Source organism: Pan paniscus, chromosome 14 (genome assembly GCF_029289425.2).
Source record: "Pan paniscus chromosome 14, NHGRI_mPanPan1-v2.0_pri, whole genome shotgun sequence".
NCBI lineage: Eukaryota > Metazoa > Chordata > Mammalia > Primates > Hominidae > Pan > Pan paniscus.
This window is the reverse complement of record NC_073263.2, coordinates 29,096,477-29,119,772: the sequence shown is the minus strand read 5'-3', so window position 1 is coordinate 29,119,772 and position 23,296 is coordinate 29,096,477. Positions and strand designations below refer to the sequence as shown.

At 50.3% G+C, this 23,296-nt stretch overlaps 1 protein-coding gene and 1 pseudogene across 4 annotated transcripts in view; both read left to right on the top strand.

Annotated features, from left to right (window-relative positions):
* SLC7A1 (solute carrier family 7 member 1) overlaps nt 1–21,659 on the top strand; it is an 85,501-nt gene extending 63,842 nt beyond the window's left edge. For all 4 annotated transcript variants that reach the window (XM_034936508.3, XM_034936511.3, XM_034936510.3 and 1 more), the window contains 9 exons: nt 380–554; nt 6,837–6,958; nt 7,602–7,824; nt 8,635–8,774; nt 11,526–11,628; nt 13,284–13,501; nt 13,764–13,930; nt 14,835–14,943; nt 16,482–21,659. In XM_034936508.3, coding sequence (XP_034792399.1) covers nt 380–554; nt 6,837–6,958; nt 7,602–7,824; nt 8,635–8,774; nt 11,526–11,628; nt 13,284–13,501; nt 13,764–13,930; nt 14,835–14,943; nt 16,482–16,585 — 1,361 coding nt within the window. In that variant the 3' untranslated portion in view covers nt 16,586–21,659. The remainder of the gene's footprint in view (nt 1–379; nt 555–6,836; nt 6,959–7,601; nt 7,825–8,634; nt 8,775–11,525; nt 11,629–13,283; nt 13,502–13,763; nt 13,931–14,834; nt 14,944–16,481) is intronic.
* Nucleotides 19,364–21,659, top strand: LOC106635424 (uncharacterized; annotated as a pseudogene).
* Nucleotides 21,660–23,296: the final 1,637 nt, after the last annotated feature.

Genomic DNA, 23,296 nt, shown 5'->3' with positions numbered 1-23,296 from the left:
TTCCCAGCAACGCATCCTTTTGGTGAGAGGGAGCGGCTTGGTGTGCGGGTCCAGGCTTTCCCCTCCCTGTGAGAGGGGCTCATGCTCCAGATCTCTGCAGTTCTCGGGTGCCCCTTGGGTGGGCTTCTCAGTTCCCAAGGGTATCTGGAGGTCACCTAGGAGGGCCTGGGAAGCACCCACAACCTTGGTGATTTAGACCCCTGATCCCTGCCCCCAGAAAGATCATTAATCCACCCCATTCCCAGAGGCTCACAGAGGTCTGCAGAGGCTCGATGCACTTGGATTCTTTTTCAGTCGCCTTCTTATCCCCATCCAGGAAGGACCTTCCCAGTTTGTGGTTAACACTCAGACAAAGTTTTGTGTCTATGCACTTTTTCAGGACTTTTAACTCTTGGTGTGAAAGAGTCGGCCATGGTCAACAAAATATTCACTTGTATCAACGTCCTGGTCCTGGGCTTCATAATGGTGTCAGGATTTGTGAAAGGATCGGTTAAAAACTGGCAGCTCACGGAGGAGGATTTTGGGAACACATCAGGCCGTCTCTGTTTGAACAAGTGAGTTGCTGCTTCTGACCATTTTTCTTAGTTGACATTTAATGACATAGATTGTATGGGGGATATAACTGGCTAGGATGGCATGTGCTTTTAAGAAAACATTATTTGAGTATATTTTGTTAATTGTTTTGTGTTTTTGCAGTGAAGTAGCTGAGGGTATTTTGTATGTATCAAGTTTGTGTGAAGGTTTATTCCCCTGAAATGGAAAGACTATTGTATGACAAGAAAGACTGAGGAAAAGAAAATCATCACCCTAATTCCAAATTGTGTATCATTCAGGATTCTTGTCAGACTCATTAAATGATCCCTCTTTCCCCAGATTCTGTTTGATGGCCAACTTTGGAATTTTGTATTCAGAAAAGATTTTTCTCTGCAGTGCCATGGTGACCTCACTTCACCTTTAAATACCTTCCTATTAGATTAATAATGTAGAGGGAAGAGAAATAGGTGAAACTTTTTTTGAAGGTTTTCAGAATGACTGAAGTCTCAGAATGTGAGCACAATAGTCTTTCGCCGACATCTGACTTGTGCTGCTCAAGCCCTGGTGACAGTGGCCCCATCACCCTCATGTCTCTGACACAGACATCCGGAACTGGAGGTGACAGCTCCACCCTGTGCCATCTCAGGTCTCTTGCCCAGCCCTCATTGAAAGCTCAGATAACCTAGGAAAAAAAAGCCAAACAGTCATATCTTTTTTATCTTTGTTGTCAGATCTCCATGTAATTCTTTAGGTCTCAGGATGGAGAATGGGGACTTGGATTTTGTGTGTGATTCTTCTTTAAGACTGAAGGTTGAAACTGCTATGATAAAGAGACCCCCTCCAACTGCCACAATGGAGTGTGGCTTTAAAGAAGAGATGTTTCCAGTCTTGAAATGAGCAGTCCACGTTGGCTGGCCAGCTTTGCCGCAGGCCTCTGTGGACCTAGACATCTTCTGTCTTGCTCCATCTTCCCCCAGGACATTGTCTTCATCTGCCTGGTCAGAGCTGGCTGTAGGCACGAGCATGACCCAGCTCTTCCAGAAGGGAAAAGAGAGCGTAGAGGAGAGTGCTCAGGGCTGTTCAGGACAGACCAGAAGACACACAGACATTCCATTGGCAAGAGTCCACTGGGGGCCACATCGAGCTGCAAGGGAGGCTGAGAAGCACTATCTCACATTGGGAATCTTAGCAGTCACGTATGCCCAGTTGGTCACTGGTTCAGGGCCAGGTGTCCAGCCATGTCGCCCAGTATTGTTACCAGTGGGCAGGCATTGATGTGTGACTACTTGAATGGAAACAGGAAACTATGGCATTCGGTGCACGAAACTTCACTAACACTAATATTTTGTGGTTAGCAGTTCTAATAAAACTGCTTTCCTAAACTCTGTTTTGGAGAACTGAGGACTTTGAATATGTCATCCCGAGCATTTCAGAGTCATATTTATGCCAAATTTATGGGTGTCCATTAATTTAGGGTGGAGTGAAGCCAATTCCAAATATGCGTTGAAGTAATGTGTAGCCTTTGAAAACTCAGAGCATATTCGACCGGTTGCTATTTATAGGTCAGGAATGAAATATATAGGGCACCTCTTGTTAACTGGTTGCCAATCGAGATTTAATTTTATTATTTTTATGAAGAGATTGTGCCAGCCAATGGTATTTACTTTCACTGGTCATCCTCATGCTGGTACCCTAGTAATGATGAGCTAGCTGTACCGGCCCCCAGACAAAGCAGCATTTGTTGCCCCAATCCCTGATCACAGGTGGGGCCGCCTTAGCTACATCTGACGGCCTCACTGCCAGGGCCCAGCCCCCTGACCACGGGGACGGCAGGGGATCGGCCATGTTAGGAGGTGGAGTTCTGCAGGACTGGAGCCTCCTTGGCATGCTCTATTATGTTGTTAAAATATCTAAGCAACTTTCTTTCTTTTTTTTTCCAGCCGTAGCTTTGTGTTTCTGACAACAGCCATGTAGTCTTGCATGACATTGCTGGTTCCTCTGAAACAGTAGGGCACTGCCCAACCAATCCATATAACATGCAGGAGCTTCCGCTTGCATGGGAGGCCGTGAGACCATGTGGGTTTGTGATTTTAGGATGCTGTCTCCTAGCCGTCTGGGAAGGCCCCCAGGAACTAGGTCAGTCTGTCTGTTGGTCTGTGAAGAGGAGTGTTACCCTGCAGTCTGGATGGCTCTTCGTGCCTTTGACTCAGGCTGCCACTGGCATTCCCATCCAGTGTTCTGTGGACATAGCAATAGTGAAGCATCAACCCTGCATGGAAGCCTGTTGGGAAGGTTTTGTTGGATGGTGTCTGCCAGTTAGGATGGAAGCCCCAAAATAACATTGGCTTCAACAAGATAAGGCTTTGGTTCTCTTTGGTCAACCTCTGGGGTTGGTCAGTCCGGCTTGTCGCTTCACCCAGCCAGGAATCCAGGCCAGGCGCCCCAGGGCCGAAGGCGGCTTCTCCAGCTCCAGTCAGCAGGATGGAGAAGGGAACAGCAGAGGGCCCCCTCCCTCCCCACTTCATCTCCTGGACATTTCTCAGCAGATGCAGACACCACTTCTGCTCAAACATCCTCCATCAGAACTTAGCCAGATGGCTACTCCTTGCAGCTAGTGACTCTGGGAAACACACAGTCCTGATTCTTAAGGCTCATATGTCCAGCTGAAATAATTAAAGTTTCCATTACCACGTAGAAGAACAGGGGAGTGTGGCTTTTGAGCACAACTAACAGTTGATGTCAGGGTGGCTGGTGTGAGGGTGGCGGAGCCCTGCTGCAGGATGTTCACCACTGATGCAGTGGGAGACCCTCGGGCCTGACCCCTTTCTATGCCAGGCATTGTCTTTGCTGCTTCTGAGCGACCAGCTGAGTGGAACACAGAAGGGCTGGTCAAAGGCTGCAGGGCAGGGAGCGCTGAGCTGAGACCAGGACTCAAGCTCACTTTGTCTCGGGGTGACATTTGCTGGGTGAGGGCCCTTGGCAGCCCCTCTCTTTCACATGTGAGTTGCCAGATGATGAGTGAACACAACTGCCACACGCATGTAAAAGGTTAATTATTGATTACATAGAAAGAGACCATTAGTAAATATCTCTACATGTTTTGGTTTGCGCCTCTGTAGAATGGATTCTGTGGTTATTTTGTGTTGATACTCTGCCACTGGCATCAGTAACACCCAATCTTTTCTTAAAGGTGGAATTTAACTTTTTGAGTTGGTAAAATACTACATGGTTCATAACGCTTTAAAAAAAAGATTTACAATGAGTTCCTTTCTTCATCCACCTCATCTCCCACCCCCACAGGTAAACTTTCTAATTGTGTGTGTGTGTGTAAGCTTCCAATTTCTCCCTGTGTAAGCACAAGCAAATGTAAATATGTATATTCTATTTCTTTTTTCTTACACAAAACGCGGCATTCCATATATATTGTTCTGCACCTTGCATTCTTGCTTACTAGCATGCCCTGCAGATTTTTTTTTTTTTAAATCAGGCCCTTGTTCATTGTTATGGTTGCCCAGGGTCCCGGCACGTGGGTCCTCCTGAAGTCGGCTGTGGGTCCTCCTGAGGTCAGGTGTAGTGGCGCAGTACGAGGAGCAGGTGTGGCAGGGTCACAGTCAGCAGGGAAGTTTACGGATGCTCACGGTTGCACACAGCTCTGGAGTTGGCGCAGCACAGCACGTGCCTTCACCCCCATTCTGTAACCTGGAGGATTATCCAGTCTCTTCTGCAACTGTCCTGAGGAGCCGGGGAGGATGCCTTTTGTTTTGCCTCCTCGCTTTGCGCTCACCCATCGCCCTTGCTTCCTTCTCTCCATGCTTTTGTTGTTGTGTGTGCTTTACCTGTCTGCGTGAGGAAGACACATTCCAGCCCTTCTTAGTCCCCTTCTGTGAGTTCATCTCTTTCTGGGATTTAATCATGTATGCAGTTCCCTGCACTTTCCACTTGCCCTGAAATGGAGGTTTCAGGACCTTTCTAGGTGCCTCTGCCTCATGGTTGCCTAAAGCTCGTCTATCCATGATAGCATTCATTTATTTATTTTTTAATTTTTAAAAATTATTTTAGAGACAGGATTTTGCTGTGTTGCACAGGCTGGGGTGCAGTTGCGCAGGCTGGGGTGCAGTGGCACAATCATGGCTCAAAGCAGCCTCAAACTCCTGGGCTCAAGCAATCCTCTTGCCTCAGTTTCCCAAGTAGCTGGGACTATAGTCACATGCCACCACACCCAGCTAATCAGAAAAAAAAATTTTTTTTTGTACTAATGGGGTCTCACTATGTTGCCCAAGCTAGTCCCTAACTTATGGCCTCAGGTGATTCTCCCGCCTCGGCCTCCCATAGTGGGCATGCATTTATTTTAATGCAAGGCCATATTGGTAGCTCTTGATGTCATAGGAGCTGAGTGGGGATCTGGGGGCTTTTCACTGCCCGTCTGTCACCCTGGCCGCCACAGGGCACCGAAGTGGGGCCCACAGAAGCCATTTTGACTCTTGAGTTCCCCTCCTCCCTTGGCCTCATCCTCCCCCTCTTGAGCCATTTGGTTGTCACCTGCTTTGTCTTCAGCATAGGCCACTGAGTAACCGAAGCCGTTTGCCAGGGTGGGAGTGGGTGGCCGGCGGGGCCTCTGGCCTGAGAGGCGAGGGGGTTTGGATGAGGTGGGCACAGCTCCACTCCAGCCCTTTGCTGTCCCGTGGCCCTGCTGACTTGTCTGTCCTGGGCTGCTTGGTTTTAAACTTGGGTTGCTAGTTTTAGTCATACTCTAACACAATAAACTAAAATTTTGTTTGGCCACAGTTTTTCCTCCATCCATCACTTGTACATTTCTGGGGGTTTCCTCTCGTTACTGTTTATGGGACCACAGTAAACCCCACATCTACATGAACTTTCTCATGCATGTACTTCCAGCATCTTCATGGCAGTTTCTGTAACTGAGAGATGTGATGATCCTCTAGGAATTAGTAAGGCTTAATCCCCATTAGAAAGTATTTGGGTCCATCCTGTCTGTCTGTCTGTTTTATCAGCCAGTGAGTAAATCCCATTGAAAGCAAAGTTCACCAAATGGGCTGCCCAGCCAACCTGAGGGATGTCAGTGTTTATAGGATTGGGAGCATCCTATAGGGTTCCTCTCTTCATGCTGACAAGGTTTAGGGCAGGTTGTCCTGTGCAGCTGGGTGGCTGTCAATATGGTTGAGTGGGGGCAACAGAGGTGGGTGGTGAGCGTCCTCTTGGGCTCCAGGCCAGCCAGTGGGACCCTGGCACAGGACAGAAAGCCTGCGGCCCTGGGGCTGGCAAAGGTGTGGGAGTAGGGATTGCCCTTCTTGAACCACAAGGAGTGCAATTGCTTTTCGGGTGGCAGCAGAGGGTTGGATGCAGAAAGCTTAGGGTTACTTGGTGACCAGCAGGGGCTATGTGCCTCCTGACCAGGGGACGGTGGCCAGGGAAGCCGCCTGCACTGACTGCGTGGTGCACCCCCAGAACACAGCATGTGGGGGGATCAGACAGGCCAGGGCTTTGTACATCAGGGAACAAGGGCCTGAAGGACCCCCGACAGGACCCTGGGAGGGGCCATAGCACCACACTGAACCTGGGTACCGTGTCTCGGCACAGGTGTCAGATTTATGGGACTGTTTTCTGAATGTTTAAGCAGCCTGCTTCTTCTGGACTCCTGAGTTTGTAAACTGTGCTTATTTTGCTTTTGCGTTCATCAGTGTAGCAAAGATGTGCTGAGCCCCTCCCGTGGGCCAGTGCCCAGCTGTGCCCGGGCCCCATACACCTGGCAAAAGCTGCGCCCTCCTGGACTCCACCTTGTGCATACAGGCACTTAAGGAATGCCTTTGCTGACAAATACTTTTATTTTAGCCTTAGTTTCTCTGGAATTGTTTGTTTTGAGATTGAGTTACTGGTAAATATGGGACCCGGGGTAGGACTGGCTGGCGGCTCTGCATCCTTCCTCCGAGGGGCCCTGGGGAGAAGGGTGTGGGACTGGCCGCGTGGCTGGTTTCTCCCCCATTTCCTGTTGGACCCCTGCCTCGTAGTCCCCACGTCTCCCTACCCTAGTCATTGTTTAGAAGATGCTTCTGGAAGGGGCGATACTATGCACCCTTGTGACCCTGGGCCACAAACAGCAGGGAGGCCTGCACACACGGAGTTAGCATGCAGTGGCTGGACTCAGCGTCTGAAGCCCAGGGCCTGGCAGTGGTAACAGGGAGGGCTGACTGCCAGGTTCCGCTCGTATCAGGAGATGAGCACAGCTCCTTACGCCAGACTGCGCAGCGAGTGACGTGACATTTGTTTGCGGCTCTCTTTTCTAGTGACACAAAAGAAGGGAAGCCCGGTGTTGGTGGATTCATGCCCTTCGGGTTCTCTGGTGTCCTGTCGGGGGCAGCGACTTGCTTCTATGCCTTCGTGGGCTTTGACTGCATCGCCACCACAGGTATGCCCGCCAGCCACTGCGGTCCCGGGTCCTCTTGCACCCCAGGCAAACAAGCCAATGCTTGCCATTTCCCTCCTTGCTGACACGGTCCGGTCGCTGCTCTTTCACACATGAGCAACATGTAGATTTGTAGCTTCCTGCCAACCCCTCCCACTCCCAAACCATTATCACATCCCCAAGTGTCAACACCTGATGAAAGCTGCATCTTGAATAAGGCTGAGGTTCCGCTGTTAGAATGGGATCATAGCTGTGTGGCTGTGGCCTGATTTCATATCTGAGCGTCTTCCGGGAGGAGTGAGGCCATTCACAACATTGTCATCCTGGCAGACTGAATAGGCCAGGCTTCAGTGAGCCTCCCAGATTTTCTCTGCCAAAGGAAACAAGTCTCTTCCTTGGCTGCATCACCACATTCAGGCCGAGAACACTGTTGCAGGGCCATGGGCTGTCTGATGTGTCTTCCTGAGCACCACCCCTCTGCTCCCGGCAGCACAGGAGGCCCCAGTGCCCACAGGGCTGAGCGCTGGAGGGAGGTTTCTCGTAGGGTCACGTGGGTTCCCGGGCACTGAGAGGCCTTGGGTGTCATGTGGGCAGATACACTGCCTCTTGCTGTGTGCCCTCCTCTGCTGACCCCTTGTGCTTCTAGGTGAAGAGGTGAAGAACCCACAGAAGGCCATCCCCGTGGGGATCGTGGCGTCCCTCTTGATCTGCTTCATCGCCTACTTTGGGGTGTCGGCTGCCCTCACGCTCATGATGCCCTACTTCTGCCTGGACAATAACAGCCCCCTGCCCGACGCCTTTAAGCACGTGGGCTGGGAAGGTGCCAAGTACGCAGTGGCCGTGGGCTCCCTCTGCGCTCTTTCCGCCAGGTGAGAGGCCTTTCTGTGGTGGCTGCTCCTAGGGGTGGAACCACCAGCAGGGGTTAGGCTATATAGCAGGCCAGGTACAGCCATGCGAGACACACATCGGCTGCCAGCATTCTTTACCCTTGAAATAGACCCAGTACCCAACCCAGCCTTGATCATGTGGCTTTTCCCTTGTTGCCAGTATTCATCATCCCAAGAGTTGCGTTATTGAGAAGAACCTGAGGCTGGCTTTTCAGCATCATCTGCTTAGCAAGGGACTGGCTCTCTGTCCCTAAATCTGGCCACAGGAACAGGCCCCCTGTTTGAACACCATATTTTGGCCCTCAGTTTGGCTGTCATGCAGAAGCTACTTTGAAGAAGGGAATAAGTGCCTTTTAATGAGAAACATTTTCACCAATGGTATTTCCTCTTAGCCTGTATAAACAGAACTATTTGGTAAATATTGATTTACCACAGGGAAATCTTCATGAATGCAGAGATGCTTGTATTTTCTGTTTGATTCAGCTAGAAATAATTGCAGGAATAAATACGGTTTTCCATCTGTAAAGACTGTACTGGGTCTCATGCTAGTGTATGTTAGATAGATGTTCCCTATTCTTTACCTTAATCCTTACTCACAGTGTGTGCTCTTTCTGGGGTTGATTTATTAAATGCCAAGTCTTTTAGCCACAGGCCTCACCCAGCGTGGAGGGACGGCAGCTCTTGGTGAGCTCAGACTCCCTCTCCTCCGTGGTAAACTGAGCATGGCTGGATGTGGTGCCTTTATCCCTTATGAGCCAGGTTCACTCACGCGGTTTGCCTCTCCCCATCTAGTCTTCTAGGTTCCATGTTTCCCATGCCTCGGGTTATCTATGCCATGGCTGAGGATGGACTGCTATTTAAATTCTTAGCCAACGTCAATGATAGGACCAAAACACCAATAATCGCCACATTAGCCTCGGGTGCCGTTGCTGGTGAGTACTAGAACTCATTTCACATGGAAATGTTTTAACAATGGAGTCATTACTCCCTAGGGAGATGTCTTGCGCTGTTCTGGTCTGTGAGTAATCTTAACTGGTCTTTTTAACTCCTGGTTTTTATACTTGGAGCCTGGTTCATTGAAAGTTGACTGACCTTTTGACAAAAGGCAGAGGCCCGTTTGACAGAGGATGGGAGAGAATTTTTGAACAGTTTGCACTCTGGTTTTCATCTCAATGGGCGGAGCTTAGAACACACAGTATTCGAAAACCTTTTCTCCCCATTTCTGGACGTTTCCCTGAGTAGTCAAGGGCAGGCTGACACCTTCCTGCATGACACAGGCCAAGGGAGACCTCGCCAGTACCTGGAAATTTGGCGTCCATTTCTGAATTCTCTGGAAAACAAGTGTCCCTTATGATCAGTGTTTTATGAAATGTGCTGCCTCTTCCCCAGAGAGTATCAAGGGTGCTGCTGATGAAGCCACTTGCCCCTAAGTTTATACGTAATAGCAGACCCAGTGGAGTTTCATCTTGTCAGATGAGCGTCATCGCCGAGAGGACCATTTTGATAGATGAAATCAGTGGACTAATCTGAGCCGTGTAGGTGTTCCAGGGCCCCAGATGAAGGAAAGGAGAACCTAAAAGGAAGCTCGTGTGCACACTGTACCTGTGGTCTATGTCTCCTCCTTTCGTGATTGCATTTCATAGCCCCGAGAGGCAGACGCCCGCCCCTTTCGCAATTGCATTTTGTAGCCCCAAAAGGCAGACGTCAGCCCACTGTACAGATGTAGAAGTGGAGGCCCAGGGAGGTGAAGCGAGGATGTGCACCCAGGGCAGTGGAGCGGCCTTGTGATTCCAGGGTTGTTTTTATGCCAAAGTAGCCAAGCTCCTTCCAGAGTCTGAGCAGAGCAGTGGGTCTTTTTGGCAAATTAGGGCATGTGAGATCAGTCACAGTTTCTAACACAGCGACTTGTCAAATAGCCATTGATAAGGCACTTGACCTTCTTAAATGAATGAATTATTCACTAAGTTTTATTAGCATTTATGCCTTTAGCAAACTGTGCTTAGTTTTGTGGATTAATATTGTATGATAAAACACACCTATTTTTAAATTATGAAACATTTTCTTATGTGATTCTATGCTCTTGAGAGTGACCACAGTGGTCAGATTGAGAGGCACTATACATCAGAATGTGACCAGTATATTTACAGGATTAAGGATTTGGAAATAGTCATTGTTTTCTCAGGCTTTACGTGGAATTTGATCATATTAAAGACTGGCCTTAATTTCCTTCCCCTGCTGATAGAGGGAGATCAAATCATGCTCTTTGAAGTGACTGTAAAGTACATGCCATTCACAAAATCCAGGATTTACCCTTTTCATTTGGTGGGAGTGGTAAATAAGTATTTGGTTTTCTAAAATCACCTCACATGGAAGAAATTAGTCTCAAGTTTCCCGTGAGTAGGAACATCGGCATTTGTGGCATGCACAGTTGGGCGCTGTTCTGATTATCCAAAAGGCCCTCCCTCATTGCTCTTTAATTTTGTGTTTTATTCTCCATTTAAATTTGTTTTAGTTGCAGTGATCTAGAGGGGCTTGAGAGATATTTGTGGAAAAATAATGGCTTTGTGTTTATATTTTAGCTTGTGTTGATTGCATGTGTTTTGAAAATATCCCAAAGCAGATGTAGCCAAGTTGTTTTTTAATGAGTACTTGACATACACACCCACGTGAATAGACACGTATACTCTCACAACGCTCACAAAAGATGTTCAAATAAGGGTGCAGGTTTTAATTCATTTTAAAGGCAAGGGACACAGTGAAGGGGCTGATACTATATTGTTTGAGAACAACTCTTCAGATTTCTTCCACGTGAAGTGACTTCACATGTGAAGAACTCTGCTTTCCTGCCCGCCTGCCTGGGTTAGGACGTCCTGTGAGTCCTCCCAGAGCACCAGACTTGCCCTTCTTTATCACCCAGCACTGTTGTCCACTAATGCCTGTGTCTTGGTGGGGTACACTCAGGAAGGCTGGGGACTGTGGTCTGCCCTGTTCAATAGTGAGTACCTAGAACCCAGTGATGGGCACACTCTGACCGGAGCTGGATGGGTGGAAGATGGGTAGATGGATAGATGCTGAATGGATGGATGGGTGGATTGGATGGATACATAGATGGATGAGATGGATGGGAGATGGGCAGATGGATGAGATGGATTGATGGATGGATGGTGAGTGGATGAATGGAAGATAGGTGGACAGATGGATTGATGGAGAATGGAGGGATCGATAGGATGGATGATGGATGGATGCACATGAGTCTGTGAATCAGCATGGTCTAGAGGAAGACACACAGGACTCAGAGTCATAAGAACCCAGTTCACATCCTTACACCCTATGCTTATGAACTGTGTGACCTTAGATGAGTCTCCTAACCTTTGTGAATGTTTACATCTATAATGTAGGGATGGCTTACAAAGTTGCCATTAAAATCACAAGAATGAAGGGATTCTCTATACAAATGTTAATGATGATTACTGTCTGTTGAGGACTGTGTCTGTGATTTAATCACAAGCTTAAAGGGAAGCTTGACTTCCCTTTAAGCTGTGTCTTTCCATGGGAAGGCCAGGGAGGGGGTGGGAGTAAAAGCAGCCCCCTTCGCTGCCCCGGATGGTGGGCGGCAGTGGTGGTCCTGGTTGTCATTGCATGCAGATGGCCCTCCACAGATCCTGGTGTCTGTCTCTTCCCAGCTGTGATGGCCTTCCTCTTTGACCTGAAGGACTTGGTGGACCTCATGTCCATTGGCACTCTCCTGGCTTACTCGTTGGTGGCTGCCTGTGTGTTGGTCTTACGGTATGTATGGCTTTTGGGGGTCTCATGACAGAAATGCAGATGCACCTGGTAGCCTTTTCACAGTTCAGCTATGGTTTATGTGATGAATGAAACTTTTAGGTTGGTGATAGCTCCATTGGGAGCTGCCAAGGAGAGGGGAGGACCTGGGTTGAGAGCCCAGTTAGGAGGACGTCCTTGGCAAGAGTTGGGTGGCCCCTCACCCCCCTCTATCATGTGCCCTCATTTTTATGGCTAAATGTTGGGTGGATAGAGACAGATTCTCGGTCCAACTATTAGGCCAGGATCCTGGGATCAGAAGGTTCGAAGACTGATTGCAACTTGGTTCAGATTCTTGGGACAGAGAGGATTGAGGGCTGCCCTGGTAGGAGTTAGGAAAACCCAAGGCCTGTGAAACCCAGGTCAGCGTAATGCTTCTGCAGCTTCGTTGCACTGTGGCTGGAGGAATGAATCCCATTATGTGGCATGGGGTGCCCTAGGTTGATGTTCAGAGACACTGTGGAGTCGGCTTGTTATAGCCTGGTGGGGGCCAGGCAAGCCTCTCGCAGTCGCAGTAAAGCTGCTCTGGGCCTAGGCTTGGTGTCTCGGTGTTCTCACCTGCCTCAGCACCCACTCCCAAAGCACATCCCTGTGCAGCTTCCATCCTGAGAACCTGTGCTCATGGAGACGCTCAGCACTGGTCTCCCCTCAAGAGCCTCCTCATTTCTTTTCAGGGATTCCCACCTGCAAGGCCATTGATTGCATTTCCAAGGTGTTCAGCAGCTGATTCACATAAAACCTGGGCTGAGCCTTAGCAGAAGCTCTTTAGAATCAGCTAAGACTATTGGGGACCCCTTATTCCTCCCAAGGGGCCCAATGCTAGAATATTCTCTGAGGTCTCCCACTTTCTTAATTGACCAAGTGGGGTTGCACAAGTGAATCCATACAAAAATGGTTAATATCTTTATACTCCCTCTTAGAATTGATCATATGCAAAATAATTCATACAGAACTCTGTGTTTCAAAGCTGGTGGAAAAGATTTGCACTCTGTTCATTTCGGGTGGGAAGATAAGGCACCTCATTCAGAATGGATGCTCCACTAGCAGGTAGCTCGTGTCTTGGAAATCACGCTGCAGGCTCGGCCCTCCAACAAGCCACATAGAATTATTTACCCTAAGGTACTTGGAGTTTTAAAATAAATTGATCCAATTAAGTCACACAAACAGAATTTCTCAAATCCATCTAGCCTGCAGCCACATTTCTCTGACTCTCTGTGCCAAATAGGATCCTGGCATTACTGCTTCCTCTTTCTCTCCTTCCCTTTTGCTCCCTACAGCAGTAATTTTGTGGGAAGTGGCCTAGTATCTTTAGCATCTGAGCGCTGCTGCCACTTCTCAGAGCAAGAGAGATCCTCTCAGGGTATTCCTCTGGGCTGCTCATGGTGGAGGTCATGTCGCCCTGAAGGAGAGACCATGGAGGATGTTCCCCAGAAGCAACAGCGGGAGGTGGTGTTCCCGGTCTCTCCTCGTCTATCTACAATGCAGCATCTGACTATATCCTTCCCATTTTATACCTTGTGTCCCGGGCAGCTCACTTTGGAGGCTTATTGAGAACTTGAGTTGTGCACGTCATTTTGCTTGAAGCAGATGTGGCGGTCACGCAATGCCTATCTTCCCAGGTATCAGCCAGAGCAGCCTAACCTGGTATACCAGATGGCCAGTACTTCTGACGAGTTAGATCCAGCAGACCAAAATGAATTGGCAAGCACCAATGATTCCCAGCTGGGCTTTTTACCAGAGGCAGAGATGTTCTCTTTGAAAACCATACTCTCACCCAAAAACATGGAGCCTTCCAAAATCTCTGGGCTAATTGTGAACATTTCAACCAGCCTCATAGGTAAGAGCTAGCCCTTCCCTGGGGCCTTGCTTGTTGGCATTACATGGTTTCTAGGCAGTGGAGCTGGAGTTGGGGGAAGGTGCCAGAGAAGATGAGCGTCTGTCTTGCTCCTGCACTGGGACATAGTTACTCTGTGTTAACTGTAGTTGTGCCTTCGGAAATGGAGCCTCTCTCTCCACAAGTTTAGGGGAGACCAGCGGATGCCTGTGGGAAATTGGGAAATGGTTGAGTTGCAGCTTGCTGTCTTTTCCTTCCCCCTTAGCTGTTCTCATCATCACCTTCTGCATTGTGACCGTGCTTGGAAGGGAGGCTCTCACCAAAGGGGCGCTGTGGGCAGTCTTTCTGCTCACAGGGTCTGCCCTCCTCTGTGCCGTGGTCACGGGCGTCATCTGGAGGCAGCCCGAGAGCAAGACCAAGCTCTCATTTAAGGTGAGCAGCTCGGCCTAGGGAAGGAACCCTGGTACACAGACCCTGGCCCTCCTGATGCCTGGCCAGCCCTGCGTGGGCTCAGCCGGGCCTGGGTGCTCCCGAGGAAGGTTTTTGGGAGCCAGCTTCAGGTAAGATGGGGCAGGGGTCCTGAAGGCACAGAGAGGACCAGACCCTGGAAGGAGGCAGCAGCCCTTCTCCCCTGGACGTTTCCCTGAGTAGTCAAGGGCAGGCTGACACCTTCCTGCATGACACAGGCCAAGGGAGACCTCGCCAGTCCCTGGATATTTGGCATCCATTTCTGAATTCTCCGGAAAATAAATGTCCCTTGTGATCAGTGTTTTATGAAATGTGCTGCCTCTTCCCCAGACAGTATCAAGGGTGCTGCTGATGAAGCCACTTGCCCCTAAGTTTATACATAATAGCAGACCCAGTGGAGCAGTCCCTCCGGGGTGGTGGGATGCTTCTCGTAAATGTCTGCTCAAGTTGATGCATGAGTTTTCCAAGCCTTGGAGACGGGCAAGGCTTCTGCATTTTTAGATTACACAAATAATAAAAAAGGTTGTTGACCTTAGAGGTAAAGTGGAGGTCCGTCTTCTAGTCCTTTCTTTAGCAGGAGAATCGCAACAGAGAAAAATGAGAATGGAGCTCATTTGGCCATTCAGAGCTTAGAATCAAATCCCCACCTACTAAGATGTACCCTTGGGTGTGTTTGTGTGTGTGTTTGGGTGCGGGCTGTGTGTGGGGTGTGGGAGTGGGGGTGGGCACTCCCTCTCTCTTCCCCACGCTCGCCCGACGGTCCCCGTCACTCGTCACTCTCAGTTGTGCTGCCTTTACTAGACAGTTTTACTGAACTATTGGAACCGGTGCCACTGCCATGGATTGAGGCCACCTCCTGTCTCTTCAGGTTCCCTTCCTGCCAGTGCTCCCCATCCTGAGCATCTTCGTGAACGTCTATCTCATGATGCAGCTGGACCAGGGCACCTGGGTCCGGTTTGCCGTGTGGATGCTGATAGGTATGTGATGCTGCTGCCAGCACGTCCAAGATCCTGGCTTCCCCTGGGGGTCTCCCTTGTTTCAGATTTCATAACAGAATGACGCACATCCAGTCAGCAGCTTTCTCGAAGATAATGCTGAATCCCTGGTAGGCTGTGAGTCCTCTCCTCCCTGTTAGATACTTTTTGTTTCCATTGCTTCTTGTCCAAACTATTTATTCTTTTGGGCAAGACCTTGATATTAACAGGAACAAGGTGATGAGTCTGCTGCAGATAAGGTACCAGTTATTTTCACCTCAGACAGGAAAGTCTGGCCTGTGCCTCCTGGCCCCCTGGCCTGCCCAGCGCCAGATTGGTACGGGCACTAGGCCCAGGCAGGGTGGATGTCATGGGCTCCTCTGTGATGGCGTCTTCTCTGTGGAGGGAGAGTGCTTTGGAGCCTATGGGAGATGCCACTAGGGTGGGGAGCTTCCACATGAGATAGATCACCAGGGGTGGGTGCAGCCTGTAGTCCCACGCCTCTGGGCATCTCACCCCAGGGGCTGGAGGGGAGGATCTCATTTCCTTCCCCTCAGCGTCTGAGTCATAGTGCTGATAGCCAGGAAAGTGGCCCTGGCCATTGCCCCTCAGGACCATGTCCCTACAGCCTTGCAGCCCTGAGTTTGCATGCTACGGGCAGATGGCTGCTGCCTCATCTCCCAGGGCCCTCGAGGGGTGCTTTTCCTCCACTGTCTGCTGGCAGCCGGGTGGGTCCTCATTCCCTGCAAAGTCCAGCCTGTTAGACAGACGTCTCCTAGAGCCTTTCTGAGAAAAAGCTGCTCACAGCTCACTGTGGCCACTTCCTCCAGGCCTGGTGAAGGCAGAGGGGTGCCTCTTCCCAGCATCCCTGTCAAAGTCCCTGTGTGCAGGAGCCTGAGCTCCTTTCCTGGGCTGTGGGTGGCTGAGTCCTTGCTTTAAGGCCTGTTTTCCTGTGTCAACCACACAAGGTGGCCCCAGTCCCTGGGCAGGTGGTTAGAAGCATAGGTCCTGGACCCACCCTGGAGTCCTATGTGCAGGAACAGGCTGTGGACTCCTATGTGAAGTCCATTCCTGGGGCTCAGTGTCTCCTGCAGTCTGACGCTCAGTTATGTGGAGAAAATGGGCAGTGGGACTGTCCAGGCTGAGAGCCTGGAGACCTCCAGCACCTGCGGGAAACCCCATCTCCATAGTGCACATTCTCGATACTCTCGTGACCTCAGGTGGCATCAGGGGGCTAAGCTGAAGGACCCGATGGCCTCTGGTGGCCCTGGCCCAGCTGCTCTGTCTGCTCAGGAAACACCGCAGCATAAGGCCGTCCAGAGGAATGTAGGGCTTTGCCAGATATCGAAGCAGACAGTGGCCTTCGTGTGGCAGCTGCTCCAGATGTGGAAAGGTCACAGGGGCCGCTGGCTGCGGGCTCATGCCAGGCAGGGGCAGGCCGCCTGAGAGGGTTTGCTGTGGGACCGCCCTGGGCTCTGAGCCCTGCCTGCAGTGGTGCAACCGGCGGTCTGTTCACGCCCGTCTCTGCTGTCGGCCCACAGGCTTCATCATCTACTTTGGCTATGGCCTGTGGCACAGCGAGGAGGCGTCCCTGGATGCCGACCAAGCAAGGACTCCTGACGGCAACTTGGACCAGTGCAAGTGACGCACAGTCCCGCCCCCCGGAGGTGGCAGCAGCCCCGAGGGACGCCCCCAGAGGACCGGGAGGCACCCCACCCTCCCCACCAGTGCAACAGAAACCACCTGCATCCACACCCTCACTGCAGCCAAAGGTGCAATTACTTGACCTGCAGCCCCAGCCCACCCTCGGCTCTGCAGCCGGTTCTCCGGGCCCTGGTCACCTCCAGACAGCTGCCTGGCCGGGGCCACTAGGCTGCGGCTGGCCACTGTGTCTCCTCACTTCTCTGAACAAAGCAGTTCCTCCCCTACCAGCTCAGCCCCGAGCTGCCACAGCCTCAGGCAGAACGGAGGTCACCTTCTCTCCTTATCTTGGGAACCAGGCCTTCCTCCTGGGGACTGTTCTGGGATTGAAATTGTGCATACTCCAAACTTTCGCAGCCATCTTCCCGCTCAGCCCCAGACACCCAGCAATCAAGCCAGATGAGTACCACAAAACAGTGTGTCCCCAGCAGCTCCCCACCCCAGAGCCAAACGACAGTAGTGCACTTAAAAAGGAAAATCAGGCCTGTTGTCCTTCTCCAGTTGCATTCAGATGGGTCATTAGGGCCGGACCCTGCCTGCCCCTTGGCTTCTCAGGGCTTTGCTCTGACACCATGACAGCTGCCCAGGGCTGAGGGCAGCTGGCTCCACTCAAATGAGGAAGAAGGGATCACTCCCATTAGGGCCTGCTTTGCTTATGCATGTGTGTGCACATGTATGTAAACCAGGGACCTTCAGCTCACGGCCTCCAGGCCTGGGCCAGTTCTTGCTGCTCCTGCCGTCTCCCCCGACTGGCTGTGTCCTGAGTAACTGGAACATGAGACTATATCTGCAGGACTGGCCCCATGGTAGCCAAGTCAGAAGTCTGTTTCCTGTGAGTCGCCACCGTTCACTCAGTCTTGCCCTCCCATGCTTTGGAGCCAGTCTGGTGGCTCCTGTAAGGTTCTCAAGGCTGGTGGCAGCTCAGTCTGGGGTCAGAACATGTCGGGGTCATGCGTTTCTGGCCCTGACATAAGCTGTCTGGCCTCTCTGTGACATGATGAAATTGAAATCAATCCACAGTCCATGAAATTGTGACACTCCACCAGATTAAGTTAGGGCATAACATTAACTTGGAAATGGCCATGTCATCACCCCTGCGGCTGTCCTATAGCTGAGATGCGTGGGTCGCAGGGGAGGTGATTTCTAGGCATATTGCTGTCCCTTTTGTGTATCTGTCATCCGGATGCTTCGGACCCCACGCCTCTGCAAGTGGGAGAGACCCGAGCATCCTCCCCACCCCCATAGCTCCAGTGCACGCCACCCCCACCTGTCTTGCCTGGGTCGGGGCCTGCGGCCAGCACCATTTCACACACACTCCTTGTAGATGGGAGCCAGAGGAAACCTGAACGTGGGTGGAGTGTTCCACTGAGTCTACTTCAGGAGACAGAAGGCCCATGCTGATGGGGGAGGAGGAGGGACGTGGGCATTTTGGACACCAGGGGAAATGGAAATGCTGCTTTCAAAACTTAGTTTCCTTTCCATTTCTTCCTAGTCTGGCCTTTGACACAAATCTGGTAGAAAGAAGCCTGATAAATTGAGGGCACTTGTACCCTCCCTGTGCCCCCAGAAGGTTCTTGGAAAGAAGTGCAAGAATTTGTGAACACGGCGGTGGAGGGCGGGTGGATGGCCATGGGCTGGGCCTCCGTATCAGGCCTGCTCACCTTGCTGGGAGCTTTATTCTGATCTCATTTTGAATGTTCCAGAGGGAGCATCATAAGAGCCCAGAGCTCCGATTTCCAAAGAGTGATATTGACATTTATGGAGATTGGTGTTGTAACATATTTTGATAAATACTAACTTATTTTGTTGGGGTTTTGGTTGTCTCTTGTCTTAGGACCTGGTAGTTATTTGCTTGATTTTTTTTTCCGTTATTTTCTACATAGGCAAAGAGAATTCGAGGGATAGACAGTCTCCAAGAAAAGTGAAGTGGTGGGAGAGAATTGCTTTTTTCTTTTTTTTCTTTTCTCTAGTTTTTCTTTCTGGCTGAAATTTCCGTGCAAGACAGCACCCAATAGACTATTTAGAGTTGACATTTGACATTTTAATGGGCGCCATGGCTCATTTTGTAGATTGAGAAGGTGCGTCTCCCCTGCTCCAAGTCTCATCATGACAGCGTGCTGACAGCTGGGAGTGTGTGGCCTTCCTCACGCAGAGGCCTTAAAGCTGGACACAGAAGCACGCCTAGGCTGGGCAGGGATGGGACTCATGCCCCCTCCTTAAAGGACGGGCTTCCTAGTTAGGAAAGGACACGTGGGGGTGCCTTGCATAATAGTTCACTGGTCACCGTGCTTTTATGAGTAGTGTTTTTGTGCACTTGCCAGGGGTTTTCTCTCTGTGTGCAAGGGGAGTGATTTAAGCAATGGTGTCTGGAGTAAGCCTTACAATTTTAATAGACTTTTTCTTATCATATCCCTCATTTCTTTCCCTGAAATAAAAATACACACAAGCGAAAAAAAATGATAGTTTCACATCTCTTAGTTCCCTTGCCCAAACAAGAATATTCTTAGTTCCGCTGGCCAGGATTTTCCTACATAGTCAGAACTTACACATTACTAGAGGCACACCCACCAAGGAGTATTGTGTCTACTTTTATCTGTGCACCAGCCACAAATAAATACCCGCATTGGAAAGACCCATTTGTGATGGGTAAACATCCCTTCCTGTCTCCCACAAACCCTGTGACTGCCCTGCATGTGTTCATGACCTCCGAAGGCCCAAATTCATGAAGCAGCAAACCCAGCAGATCTCCACCCCCCTGCCTCAGGACCTCTGCTGAAGAGGGGGATGAAGTGGGTCTCCAGGGAGGCAGTGGGGGCCTTGTTGGCAGCTGGCTCAGGAGCCGGCTTACAGGAGGGCAGCTCTGCAGTTGGGAGGGGCACCGTCCGGAGGAGACCAGGCCTCTACACACCCCCCACTCTACTTATCATCCCTGCTCACACCCCCTTGGCCAAGGCTTTGTGCATCGGATTTATTTTTCCAAATCAAGAGGACAGTGATAGATGCATTTTCCCCAGGCTGTCTCAGAAAGGTCGCTAAATGTATACTGTTGTCAGAATTGCTGAGATCTCCCCCCACTTTTGGTTTTTGCAGCAGCAAAAACTCTTTCCACTGCGACTTATTTTCTCTCTCAGGCAGCCAGCCACCTGGTCCCTTGTGCTGACTCTAGCACAGTGGCCAGGATCCAATACGAGTCCAGGGGTGACCGCAGGATGGTGGGGGCAGCAGGCTTCTCCACCTACCCCAGCCACCAAGGCCCTGACGCACTGCCTCCTGCACCTTCAGCACATCCCTGTGCACAGCTGGAAGGGTGCATGGCCCGCTCACCTTTGTTCAGATGGGTGGAAACGCTGATGATACCAGCTCCTCCCTGCCGTGCCCCTGCCACGGAGCAGGCATTGTGAACTGGCTGGTGTTTGCAGTCCCACGTGGTGTGGCCTCCAGCCCAACCCACAGTGGAGACTGGAGACAGGGCAATGAGTCTGGTGGGGGGCACGTGGACATGCCCCATAGGGGCCCCACCCAGACTTACAGGCAAGGTCCTGGGCATTGCGCGACGCAGGACTCAATGTTAAAGCAAGCCTGCCTGGCTCTGTGCCAGGGCCCCTCTTCTGATTCACACATCCCATTTTTACACAGACCCTTCCTTCTTAATAAAGGCTGACAGTTCTGTTGGCAGCCAAGAACCCACCCCATGAAGACAGGGAGTGAGGGGCCTTTGTGCCCAACTCCAGCACAGCTGCGTTCTGGGGTGTGTGAGAGGCATGTTCGTGTCTGTGCGCTGGTGGTCTCGTGAGACAGTTCCGAGGACGGGGAAATTGCAGGGTGGTGGGGACGTGAGGCTTATATGTGGAACTGATGCGGAGTTCGCCTGCAGACGGATCTGGATATACACTATGTATAATTGTTACGTGTAATTTAAAATATATCTGTTTGCCATCGTCATGAGAAGATTATATGTAAGGCTCTGAAGGGAGAGGGAGATGTACATTCTGCCAGGCTCCTGGGGACCTTATCTGAGTCATGAAATTGATTACTGTTGATCCAGTGGTGCAAGAAGCTACACTCCATGTGTCATCACGCTTATGACTCCTAATGTATTTTTAAGGCAAAAAATGTCAGCCGACTCCATCTTCACCCCTCGATTCCTCGAGTCCAGCCTTTCTGTGCCAGTGCTTCACTGAGCCACAACGCTCTCGCCATCGGGACCCGGCTGGGCCTGGAGTCTCGGGGCACAGTTGCCATGGAGCCCTCCTGGGTCATTCTACAAATGTGCTGAGTGCCAGCTGAAAACCCCACAGGAGATGGAGTACCTTGGCCAAGCTTAAAGAGAAGATTTTTCTCAGGGTATTTATTAGTGTGTCCAGCAGGGTCAGGAAGCAGGATGGAAAGATGCATTCAGACTGTTAATTTATTAACAAGGCAAATGATTTTGTGTTTCTTGATGACAGACTATTAAGTTTGGGACTTATTTTCCCATTTGAGAAGTTATAATATATATTTAAGATGATAAGTTTCCTGCTTAAGTTGTGCCTTTCAGCTTCAATGAGTTTAAGGAGCACTAAGGGTAATGATACCAATGAGGGTTGGTTTATTATCAAACCTGAATAGCTGTGGTTTCTCCAGTAAATATTTTCTTCTACTGAACATGGAGCCATTATTAAGAGTTGTGTGTTTTTTATTATGTACATTTGTATATTTTTTTTGCTTGTTTGATGTTCTATTTTTCTAATAGTTTTCTTTTAGTTTCTTAAAGTTGTGATACTAGATTTAGATTCTGATGCTAACTGCAAATCAGGTTGGTCTCTGCTGGGTCTCTCCTGCTTTTATTTTACTTTAAGGACAAGTGTAGTTGTCGTCCACCACCTTTCAAAAAATGTGAAACTGCCCTGCCTCCCCTTTTTGCTAACAACACTGTGTACATTGACCACTTCCTACCATACTTTATGTTGTAAAATCAAACTATTTTGTGGTACATTATCTCATGCTTCTGCAAATTCTAATAAATTCTATGGCTTCCATGTGCATGGTGTGATCTCAAGAATCCTAGCGGGTCTCTCCTGGGACCCAGGCCTGGAAGTGCCCCGTGGAGAGTTCCAGATCCCGCTGTGCTTCCCCACAGCCCGTGACTTTAGTCCTATGGTCTCACTTTCCTGTAGCCATTTGGGGAAAATCCTTATTCCAACAATTTGAGCCTCAACCAGAGAATCCCTTGAGCCCCCATTTTGGATCTCTGATACTGTCTGCAGATTTATTTGGCTTTGGGGCCACAGAGGTCTTCCTTCCAACCAAGCTGTTGGGGTAAAGCAGCTCAGAGGCTGCCAGTTGTCAGGCATTTGCTGAAGGACTTGGTCTCTGGCAACAAAACGCCCTCACCTGTTGCCACCCCAGCCTGTGCTGGCCTGCACACACACTATCCTGTTAGAGGGAGCAGAGTGCATGCAGGGCAGAGGGGCTGTCGGGGAGTGTAGCTATCCTGGTAATTGTTACTATCTCACTCCCTCAACTCCCTTGAGAAAGGATCCATTTTTGCACTAGAGGCAAATTCAGTCAAGTGGGCCTTAATTCCCAGAGAGTAAAAGGCAGTGATTCACAGCGGCTATACCAGAAGATCTACTGCCCAGAAGATAAGGTTTGACCTTTGAGTTTTGTCAGCTGATGGACGATGCTGAAAGCAGACACCCAGGGAGCTGTGCAGAAAGGAAGGCAGGCGAGCTGCTCTCCGGGCCCCAGCGTGCCTATGATCTGGAATATGTGATGAGCATCTGCACCTGAAAGCATCATGCACATTTCGTGTTCCTTGGCCACACAGAAAGCCAGACCACAGAGCTTGCGTGGTGGGTAAGCAAGATTGTGCAGCGTGCCCCTGGGACACAGGTTGGGAGTGGTTTCTGGCCCAGTGTAATTACTGCGGGAGGTTCTGCTGATGCAGAACCTGATTCACAAAAGGGGCCAGCTTCACAAAGCAGCCCAGAGAGCCTGATAGATTCCAGAATTGGGAAATAAGCATGGGGCATGCCTTGTTCCTGGATTTTTGTATGTGTCCTCTGGTCCCTAAGGATGACTTTGAGCCAAGTGCAAGGTGGACCCCAGTTCCTGCAGCGCCACACTGCCACCTAGTGGCTACTGCTTGGTGCCGCACAGACAGCTTGAAAAGGCCATGCCAAGTCTTTCAGCAGTCTCTTCGAAAATCCTGACCGGTGGCTCCTCAAGGTCCTGTGGGGCGATGCCAGGCTGTAGGCTTGAGGGGTACCACCTGGAGAAAGTTTTCCCTTGCACATTTTGGTTATGAAGCACCTCTGGTCATTCAAAAGCTGCCTCCAAATGGCATTCGCAGCAACAAGGAAGCCTGTGGAGCCATGGCCTGGGGTGCTGGCCTGGCTTCCAACTTCAGCCCAGCCCTTACACCACACAGACCTGGGCAGGGTCTGAGGCTGCAGCAGGGAGGGCTGGAACCAACTACAGATAATCCCATCAACCCCTGTTCAAAGGGAACACTTCAGTTTTACCAAATTAAGCCTGTCCACTCAGCCATAAATACAGCCATTTAAAAAACACAATGTGAGGAAAAGTCTTCAGGAATGAAACAGGCAGTATGTTTGCTGATGAGGGGAACAGCTTTTTGGCTCTTGGTGTGGCTGAGCACTTAATCCCAGTG